Source organism: Syngnathus floridae, chromosome 1, assembly GCF_059516105.1.
Source record: "Syngnathus floridae isolate MCC-2025c chromosome 1, RoL_Sflo_1.0, whole genome shotgun sequence".
NCBI classification, from domain to species: Eukaryota; Metazoa; Chordata; class Actinopteri; order Syngnathiformes; family Syngnathidae; genus Syngnathus; species Syngnathus floridae.
In genome coordinates, this window is record NC_142413.1 from 18,356,876 (window position 1) to 18,367,329 (window position 10,454).

Genomic DNA, 10,454 nt, shown 5'->3' on the forward strand with positions numbered 1-10,454 from the left:
TCTCCAACATTCCACAGTTTTATGGATTCTTTTCCGTGATCTGTTCAAACAACAATGGAAACAGCAGAGGTCATAAAGTTCCCCTTGTGTTCTCACCTGTTGAGAATGTCATTTCTTGTCCTGCAGTACAGTCAGCATGGCGTTGCGAGTGACACATTTCAATTTGAACCAAATGTGTAATGTGCTAGAGAGAGAGAGAGAGAGAGAGAGAGAGAGAGAGAGAGAGAGAGAGAGAGAGAGAGAGAGAGAGAGAGAGAGAGAGAGAGAGAGAGAGAGAGAGAGAGAGAGAGAGAGAGAGGAGGGGGCGAGAGGGCGAGAGGAGAGGCGAGGAGGGAGGAAGGGAGGATTGATCCGCGTCTGTTAAAATCTTGTTCTGGTTTTCTTAGAGTGAGGTCTGTGCCTGCCGACGTGCCTCTACCGTGCAGCCCCCTGAACGAGAGCTGTTTATGCAAAGAGTCTGGCGTTTTTTAAAAGCGAGAAACATCTGCATAATAGCAGCAAAGTGGATCAAACCACACAACTGGGCTCATTTTTGCCTTTTGAATGAAAGAGAGGGGCAGTAAAAGAAGGAAAAGAAGAAGAAAAAGAAGAGAGGCGCTGCAGGTTTTGGACGGCGAGTGGATCTGTCAGTGTGATTTTGGGTAAACCTTTGCAGTGTTCAACTTTTTATTTCTCCACTAACCTGGCGAGCTCGACCCCTCTCTTGCAACGCGGAGCTGTTTTTTCTCTCTCTCGGAGCGGAGAGACTCGTGCTCCCCCCCACCCCCCCTCCCGTCTCCGCTCTTCGTAGGAACAGCTTTAACTTTCTAGGTTTAAAAAAATAAATAAAACGATCGAATTGCATTTTCCCCTTCAAACATTTTGGAGGTGATGTCATCGAGCTGTGTTTTGGCTGGTATTGTGTCGAGGAGGCGCAGGGAGAAGTACTGCAGCCAGGCGGCAACCAGCGGCTGAGGGCGGCGGGCAAGTCGGGAAAATCAGGTGCAAAGTGCGGCTGTCATTTCCTCCCTGAGTCCGCCACCCAGTCACAGCTGCTCCCATCCTGTCCAGTTACCCCCTCCCTCGTCTCGTCCCGTCTGCACACTACTCGGAGCTGGACCGCTCCAGGACATTATCGACATTTGTGACGGACACTGTTGTGTTACTGGAGCGTCAGACGAGCGGAGGCATCGCGAGGGAGCCGACATGACCGAAGGCGCCTTGCATCACCCTGCGCCCGCAGAGCCTCCGTCCCCCACCTGCTGTGTGCGCGAGCATCCTTCTCACGTAGCTAGGAACCCCCAACAGTTACTGGACCTACTCAGCCGGGACTGAAGTTCATTTGCTGTTGTCATCTCGGAACGAATCCACCGTCTACCGCCTTCTCCTGCGTACTGCACATTTCCTCTTACGCGCCGGTCGGTTGGATTACGCCTAAGATTACGCGCGCGCATCGTGGCCCGGGGCTGCTGCAGGGTCACCGGTTTTTCGGAGTTTGACAGTCCCTAAATCGATCGCGCGATTTCACCTGTTCTGTCCTTCGTCGGGAGCGCAATTTATCTTTGGCTCACCACTTTGCGCCCCCGCCCACTATCCCCCGGCGTGGACAGCTGTTCGAGGTTGCCCTGCGGTCACAGTGGCACGACTCCTCCAGCCTCAAACACCAGTTTACCCACGGCCGCAGATTTATTATCCACGCTGTGGGAACCGGGCCACGCCATCGCCGATGCCAACTGGAGTGGCCGCTCACTCTTTGACTCTGCCTAACATCCACCGGATTTCAACCACTGAGGGAAACTCTCCGGGCTGTCGGACTGGCTCAGGCCGAGCGAGGAGTCTGACTCTGGGCCAAGTTCCATAGTGGAGGGGGGAAGCGATGTGGTCCCTTCTTTCCACGCTGACCGTCTTGTAAGTCTCCCTTTTGAATGTTTTTATCTTGCAGTAATCAGACCTCTCCGGTCAGTCTCCCCCTTGTTTTTAAACTACTTTCAAATGAGTCAAGTAACGCATGAAGATGATGGAGGGATTGCAGTGTCAAATGATTACATCACTCCTCATCAGTCCCCGTGGAAAACATGCAAGGAAAGTCCTGTTTTGATTGGCTGACAGTTCGGGGGCACTAGGTCACACTCGGGGCTGTGTTCCTCATAAAAGCTGCCATAAACATCTCCATCACCATCTACACTTACTTCAGGGATGGTCGAAATTGGCTCGGAAGGCCGTTTTCCCATCTCCAATTTTTTTCCGACTGAAAATATTTTCGAGTCAAGTAACACTGACTTTATCTAGTGGGATAGGAACATGATAAAGTGCCAAAAGCAAATGTGAGGGAGGATGCATACTCGGGGGGCTGTTGCTTGCCCATTCGAGGTGTGTCTTGTTAAAAGCCGAGAGGGATTTATTTTTCTTTTCTTGCATCGGCTCTCCTTCTCCCACATGGCAGCCATCGTCAGATACTTCTCATTCCTCGCGCAACCTGGACGGGGCGTGTTTCGGCGCCGCTGCCCAATTTTCTCCTCCCTGCCTGCATCCCCCGCTGTCTGCGTTTTACCCACCTAACTGCCTACATCTGTCTCCTCATCTTGCATGTTCACCATTTTTTCCAGAGATGCTTGTTAAGATAAAACTTTGAATTAATAACTGACGAATGAAGGCGCCCCTGGCAGTATCTGAGGACGAGCAGACCAACTGTTTAGTCTGCTGGTTTTAGTTAAGGTCGACCAAAGCCAATCATCAAGCCGTTCATTTCCTTCTTGCCTATCGCTTTACCGCAGACATTTATGGATTTATTCCCTCCGCCCAGAAAATGCAGTTTCTCCCATTGTATCAAAGTCTGGCATGCAAAGGGAAAAAGTCCTAACCGCAGCAACCTGTTGCTACTCTCTTAAAAGCCGCAGCTCCACTTTGAGGCTTTCTCTAACTATTGTTCCGCAGTTGGGCCTGTTCCTGCTGATACCACTCACACACCCACTTGCCTCACCACCGCCGCAGAGGCCCACAGACTAACATCCAACGTGCCGAGGCCCGCTGATGCAGCGTCGGCCTACCGCTCTAACCACGACTACACACAGCTAAAACCGCCGTTCTGTATGCTGAGTCCCAGCAGGCTCATCGCGCCCTCTTTGCACCCGTGCTTGCTCGGTCGCGCTGAGGTTCGTTCGTCCGACCGCAGTGTTATCCTGGTGCATCTGTGAGGACGCAGGTTTATGATGTCAGAGCTTTTGCTTGTTTTGGCAGACAGCCACTGCGCACCGGGCTTTCCCTCTCCCCCCCATACCTCCGCTCTGCCTCTGCTCTGCCCGACCTTTTTTTTTTTTTGCTCCTATTCTGTCCTTTTCTCATCCCTCCCCCACCCCCGACCGGTCCCCTCTTTCCTCTCGCGTTCGCTCTGTGGCTGGCACAACACGGAGTGTCTGTGGTTTTTGTGGGAGCGGGGAATCCAGTGTCGAGGCACTTTTCCTCCAGTGTCCTCAACGGCAGTGCGGCCGTGGTGTTTTAACAGCTGAGAGTCCTCACAAGGCACAGGGGCTCAGGTTTTTTGGCGGTGTAGGTAAAATGTGAGGGCCAACACAGCATTGCCCTGGACGTCTGCGTCTATTAGAATGACTGAAGAGTCAACACAGCAAAGTATGCGCTGTCAGAAATGGGGATACAATATGTCTGTGTAATTTCTCAGCCATCCAGGTCATGGTAATCCACAAAGGGTGAGCTGAAGGCAAGTGGGTTTAGAAAGCCAGAGCCCTTTGGATTCAACGTGAAACATCTTCTACAACCAAAACAAATTAAATTTGTCTTGGATTCATTGATGAGGTCTGCTGTCCTTCATGTGCTATCTATCCTAACAAACTCTAAAGTGCCAATAAATGGGCTCTAAGATAAAATTTTGCACTTTTTCCAAGGCCACAAGTATTTTACGTTGACCTGGCTAAAGTCACGTTGCTCTTTCTAAGACCACAAATTGAGCCGGTGGTTATTGCCAAGTAGTCCATTTCAGAATATTACCAATCAATTAATCTGTTAATCGAATATTATGTCCATCACTAGAGCCAACGAGTTACGGTGGCCCTTAAGCAGCCATGTGTTTCAAAAAAACAAAAAAAAAAAAAGGAGGGGAATGAGGCAAGAGTATGCGATGAGGTACATTTGCCAGAGTCAGGAGCTGGTGGTGACTTGTGTTATGATGTGCATGACTTGTAACCTCTTCCCCTTTCTTTCCCATTATTTATCTTTTTGTCTCATTCGCACGCCAGACCAGACCACACTCTGTGGTTATACTGTCTCTTCAGTTTTTATTCCTCCTGAGAGATGCAACCTTTTATGATCCCATGCTTGGCCCGCGCACACAAACATCTGATTTTATCCCTCACCTTTTTGTATTCCTTGCCAGCAACATTCCCTGGCAATTTATTCTTGCATCACCTTCTCTCGACCCCTTTGTGTCCAATTGAGCCGGTCTCTCCATCTCAATCTCCCAGTCTCAGAAATAGCGCACATGTCTTTGCTTCAGCCCAGCTGTCAGCTGCTTGCTCCTCCTGTATACACACATCTGTGTGCATGCCCATGACAGTGCGGAGGAGTCACCTCACTAACCCCAAACATAAACCGTGAGGCAGGAAAATGATAGGCGGGAGAGAAAGAGGTGCAGGAGCGATAGGGAGGGCAACAAGTCAGACACAGAGTGGAATCGAGACGCTAGAGGCTTGCAGAGATGAAGTGGAGAAAGACGAGATTGCTCGAATTGCTTTTCACCTTCCATGCTTGGTTCTGAAAGTCATCAAGTCACTAATGCAGAGTAGCTCAAGGACTGATTTTGCACAATCCCAATCTCGAGCTTGACATAACAAACGATAGCTCCAAGGTTTGTGGTTTAATATTAGATAGAGCTAGAGGATATTTTAATTGGAAAAAGAGAACCAGCTGCTTCTGTTTGGACTCTCTAATAATCCAAACTTCAAGTGCATGCTCAGTAGTAACATAAATAACTAGTGTGATGACACACACGACTTGTCCATCACCATAATTATTCCTCTAGAAATGATTTTTCCGCACATTTGGTAGCTCATGTTCTCACTTAGTCATAGCATCTCTAATTGGTGCCACAATCCACTTCTGGCCAAAACCACATCACAGGCCGGTGTGCACCTGTATTCCAGCCCAGCTGTCTACATATCCACCTCAGCCAAATAAACCGACTCATTCCCTCAGATGTCCCATGCAAAACATATTCTATTTGTCTCGGTATGTTTGTACGGTCCAGTCGGGTCATTTGGAGGCCAGACTTTGACATGGCCCCGTCGGAACTTTGGGATTGCTCGGAAAGAAGTCGGGTAGCGTAACTATAAACAGGGCCATGGGTGTTGCCCGTCTACTGATGCCTGGACATCTGTCTGTCTGTGTGTCAAGCTACTGTGCCAGCTAGCAATGTGAGCAATTGGCCAATAAGGCAAAGAGCTGTTGGAACTGCGGGGCAAGGGCGAGGGGAATGGGAATGACTGACGGCGTCATGCTTGACTCTGCCAGCTGTCAATGTTTTTTTTGTTTTTTTTAACGATTGCTTTGTTTCAACGATTTCCAGATGTATCCAGATGTTGCTGGTGATGTGCAATCCATTACAGGTGAGATGCATGACAATGAGGAATTTTTACACCAATGAAGACGAGTTGTATTTTGATGGAGGGGCACTTTTTCAAACTTTTCTGCATGGGCACATGTTTCCAACAGGTGCTCGGTGTGGATGGGGTCAACTTCAGTGTGCATGTAGAGAACCAGACACAGGTGCGAGACACCATGAGTCGACGACACCACCGGGTTTACCAGCTCTACAGTCGCACCAGCGGCAAACATGTCCAAGTGCTGGGGCGCCGAATCAGCGCCAGGGGAGAAGATGGAGACAAATATGGTAAGACGCACACACACACACGTGGTGGTTAAACAAGTGAATGCACAAACAGATGTAGGCGGCAGCTGTGCAAGCCTCCCCAGGCTTTGGCACAGGGGCATCACACGATGTCTTTTAGACCTCACCGACTGATTGCTGACTCAATGACTCACAAATGGACAGAAGGACAGAAAAAGAATGGGAGAAGGAAGGTGTTTGAGTAAAAAAAAAAAAGGTGTTGAGTTGGTGAGAGGAGAAGGCTGGTAGGCTGTGTCAAATCTGATGTTAGAAACTCATCTTCTTCATCGATCTGCGCATTGATTTCTCATCCTAGCTGTTGTCTCCTCTGGATTTAAAACAGCAGGCGTCTTCTCACTGCCTCCCCCCTTTTCTTTCCACTTCCATGCTTTAACGCTCCCGGTGTCCATCCCCCATTCCATCTTCCTCTCCACCTTGAATGTAATTATGGCTAAACCAATTCTTAAACTATACGCAGAATCGATGGGCAATAGGAAGCCAGGAGGTCATGTCTCTTTATTTGCTCCTTTGGTGGCTTGTATTGAATCGCAATTCACAAACAAGTTACTCACGTTCCACCCCGAGCAAAACATTGCCTTCTGTAAATGTTTCCAAGAGCATTCCAAAGACGAAGAAATCGCTGTCTTGTGTCTGATTCATGCACAGCGATGCAAGAGAGCTGAAGGGATATTGGGGGGGGGGTTTAAGAGGGAAGGCTTTATTGATTTCTCATGACCCCTTTGTTGACTAAGGTCATGTAGGAACCATTTTAGGGCTTTATTTTTAACCAGGCTCAAGCACTCTTTGAGGATGGGAAGTGATATTGCCCGCAAGGATGAACATACGTATGTATTGTATGTCTACAAGTACTACAAGAGAGACCAAATCTTCTATTGCTTTTCTCTCCATGCTCAAAAGCACCAGTGTTATCTGTTTGGATTTTTATGAGGCCAGTTTGTGGGCAGCAGCATCTCAACTACATGAACCGCTTATCTTAAAACCATTTGTTCGTCTAGAGACATAGAAGACACGGAAGGTTCCATTGATGCCATAGAAAAATTGTGTGGGCGATCAACTAGGTCTCAGTACGGATCACTCATTTTGGTTATATCTTTTGATCACGGAAGCACAGACAAAAATGGATTGAACTGTATGTGTGTGCCAGAAGGAATTGTCCAGCATCAGCGACACAAAAAAATTAAAGGATGTAGTCAGCCATTAGAAAGCAGCTGTGTGGATGGAAGTGGCTTTTTATCCTGTATGATTTTACAATAAATTGAATGAAATGGCAGATAAAGAGATTCTGTTGACACCAAAGCATTGGTCTTTGGTCCTTGGTCTTTATTTGGCTCTAACGTCTGTCTTTCCTTCTGTCTGTCCCTTCACAAGCCCAGCTCGTAGTGGAGGCAGACACCTTTGGTAGCCAGGTGAGAATCCGGGGAAAAGAAACCAACTTTTACCTGTGCATGAACCGCCGGGGCAAGCTGGTAGGAAAGGTAAGAATGAATTTCGGGCACATCAACATGCCAAGAAGAAAATGATTCTGATCCACTGTCCTGACCAGCTTCTCTTTGTTTCTCTTTTCTGCACACGTGGGTGCTTGTGCTTCCTCTTCCTCAGAAGGCCAGTAACAGAAGTGCCGACTGTGTCTTCGTGGAAAAGGTTCTGGAAAACCACTACACGGCTCTGATGTCAGCACGCTACACGGGCTGGTATGTGGGTTTCACAAAAAGAGGGCGCCCTCGCCGCGGTCCCCACACGCTCCCCAACCAGCAGGATGTTCACTTCATGAAGCGTTTCCCGCCTGGGGAGCAACCTGACCTCACCACACCATTTCGATTCACCACCATCAGCAAGAGAGGCAAGAGGGTGCGTGCTACTGGACCCCGCTAATGGCAGCTAACACCCAAACTCGAGTTGCTTGCCCAAAAACCTTGACCTGAGCCTGCCAATGGCTGAACCGGTCAATCAAAAACCATTCGCATTCCACTGAACAACTTGCTTTGTTGGGACAAACATTGACTAGGAAATTTGATGAATCATTAATGGGGTTTATCTTTACACCAACCTTTTTGCCACTACAGCCCCATAGTTTTAGATCATTCCTTTTTTCCCCCTTTCTGGGACCAACTGGATCCTCGGTGGTCCATCACTGGAAGCGATATAGCCTGGTCTACTTCCCTTCACAGACCAGAACTATTGACAGAATACCTGAAGGGCAGCCAAAAGAGTCCAAAGTCCATGGCTCCACAAAGGCCTTTATTCCAAAACCACAAAAAAAAAAACACATGGCCTTTTAACATCCCCTGCTGTGGACCAGCTGGACAATATCTAGAATGGAATTACAACTGGCCCATACAGAGAGAGGACAAGGGTGAGTGGGTGCTCAGTCTAAAGGGAAAAGACTGCAATGTGGACAAAGGGATGGAATGATCTGCACAGATCAAGGACCAGTAATGGACTGTTGACATGTGACGCACTTCTTCCTCTCACTGCAAGCTTGGTGGGAACCTGTGAGAGTGATTGATGGATGTATTGATTAGTGAGGAAACGGGGTGACAGACTCACGTCATACATGCATGCATGTCTGTAAGAGGAAAAATGAAGAAATGAATGCGCGTTTCTGTGAGTGCATCAACAAGCATGAGGAAAGCTAGTTCGCGCGGGGACTCTGGAGACTCCAACGGCATGGAGCAACTGGAATGTATAGAACAAATGTACTCAAAACAACCAGCCAACCACAGAACACCAAACCAGTGAGCAACCAAAGACAACCGAGGGCCTTCTTCAGGACTCCACCCTTTTTACCATGACCACAGAGGACGCAGCACCCTCTGCTCGGAGGTGCAGAGGGGCGATGAAGAACACAGAGGGGGAGCACATGAGGGGAGGTGCCTTCTCTTTAAGCATCACTATAGAAACGACCCTCAGGGGATGATGCTCCTGTGCGATACCGTGGATACAGAATGCTGCTACCAGGACATTCAATGGAATAAACCAAAGTCTCATGCATACGCCCAGGAGAACAAAATATTAAAGGGAACAATTTATTGAAAGCTATATATATATTATATATATATAAAAAGAAAACAGAAACACTAAATAAGCAATCATTCTACGATGGTTAGTATAATTATGATAAAATTATTTCATTTATTTATTTCAGCTATGTGTGCAGCAGTCTTTCTTGACTCAGTAAACCTTACAGAACCATTTAATGCGTCTCTGAAATGATTTGTTCCCACATGACACTGACACGCCACAAAGGGCAATTACATAGAGAATATATTGATGTGTCCTTGCCATTAAAAATCCCACATGAGAACAACGAAACATTGTTGAAGAGAAAGAAGCATGAATGCACACATACGCAGGGTCTGTGGCCTCAATAACCCCTGCACTTAATTAGTGTGCTGTGTCCTTGGAACTAGGAGATCCAAATGAATGTACATGAAATCTGAATGGAAAGGCCAAACTAAAAAGAATTATGTAAGAATACTCAGAGAATGAAGTCAAAATACTATGAGACTAAAGTTGTGATTCCCCCAAAGAAACAAATATCTGCATACTCATAGGACAGCTTTGGCATACTCATTTACATCTGCACATTGTAGTTTAGTCCCGTAATACTAGTGAGGCCCTGGCTGTAAAGTAGTGAAATTTGTCAATGGTAGTCAATACTAGTTCTACTACTAGCAGGACAGCTGTCAACAAGCGCATATATTCCCCTCAACTTGTGACATGTAGTTAATTGTTTTACTAGTATGACAGTTTTCCTACGAATGAGGGCAAAAAGTATTCTAGTAAATGGCTCTTAAGACGGATATCGAGGATATCTAATAAATGCTCAAACAGTTATAATAATAATAGCATTACCATTATTATAAACATTAATGCTATTAATATTAGCATTATTGTTATATTCGGCAATTTTTCTGTTTTCGTCCGATGATCTCTATCTTATTCGGAAACCATATTGCTCACTCAGTCACGTGTTGGGTTTCTTCCTGCAGTGTGAAGCACCCAGTAAGGAAAACACGCCCTATTGTGTTGCTTCTCTTCTCAACTATCTCTCATTACCCTCCCCTTCCTTCCATATCATAGCGGGAGGTCATTGAAGAGATGCTGCTGCCAAATGACCCAATCATGCTGGCAGACACAAACAGCTGACTCAGGGGGGAAAGGGGTCGTGCCAGAGGATTCCTATTTGCAAAGCAACAGGAATTGGTGTTGAGGCGGGAGGGCAATGAGGGTGTGGGATAAAGAAGAGCAAGTTAGGGGTGCCGGTGGGCCGATTTGTTCATTACTGGAACATTGTTCCAGCTGCACGCGGGGAATGATGGAAATATTTTGCGTAGCCAAACCCAAGAGTGGAAGGTGTATGGTAATCGCGTCGAGGAAGGAATGTCAAATATGTGTGTGAGAACGGAGCAGTGACCTGAGAGCTGCAGGAATTATGGGCCAAAATCCCACAGACCCAGCGGAAGCACACACACCCATAGACGGGCATCATATACCAAGCACATGATAGCCTCCACGTAATGTAGTTTCCACAATATGAAACATTCTTCAGTATAAA

At 47.3% G+C, this 10,454-nt stretch overlaps 1 protein-coding gene across 1 annotated transcript; it reads left to right on the forward strand.

Moving 5' to 3' along the window:
- The first annotated feature begins 363 nt into the window (after nucleotides 1-363).
- On the forward strand, nucleotides 364-9,087 carry fgf18a (fibroblast growth factor 18a). Its single transcript, XM_088389748.1, has 5 exons — nucleotides 364-1,887; nucleotides 5,555-5,594; nucleotides 5,701-5,878; nucleotides 7,265-7,371; nucleotides 7,496-9,087. The coding sequence occupies exons 1-5, from the start codon at nucleotides 1,856-1,858 to the stop codon at nucleotides 7,766-7,768; spliced, it is 630 nt and encodes a 209-aa protein (XP_088245874.1). The 5' UTR covers nucleotides 364-1,855; the 3' UTR covers nucleotides 7,769-9,087.
- Nucleotides 9,088-10,454: the final 1,367 nt, after the last annotated feature.

What these genes read in the sequence shown, in the direction of transcription:
- fgf18a (XM_088389748.1), top strand. Translation starts at nt 1,856, where the DNA reads ATGTGGTCCCTTCTTTCCACGCTGACCGTCTT. An exon ending in TGATGTGCAATCCATTACAG is followed by an intron (nt 5,595 to 5,700) that starts GTGAGATGCATG and finishes TGTTTCCAACAG; the next exon opens with GTGCTCGGTGTGGATGGGGT. An exon ending in AGAAGATGGAGACAAATATG is followed by an intron (nt 5,879 to 7,264) that starts GTAAGACGCACA and finishes TCCCTTCACAAG; the next exon opens with CCCAGCTCGTAGTGGAGGCA.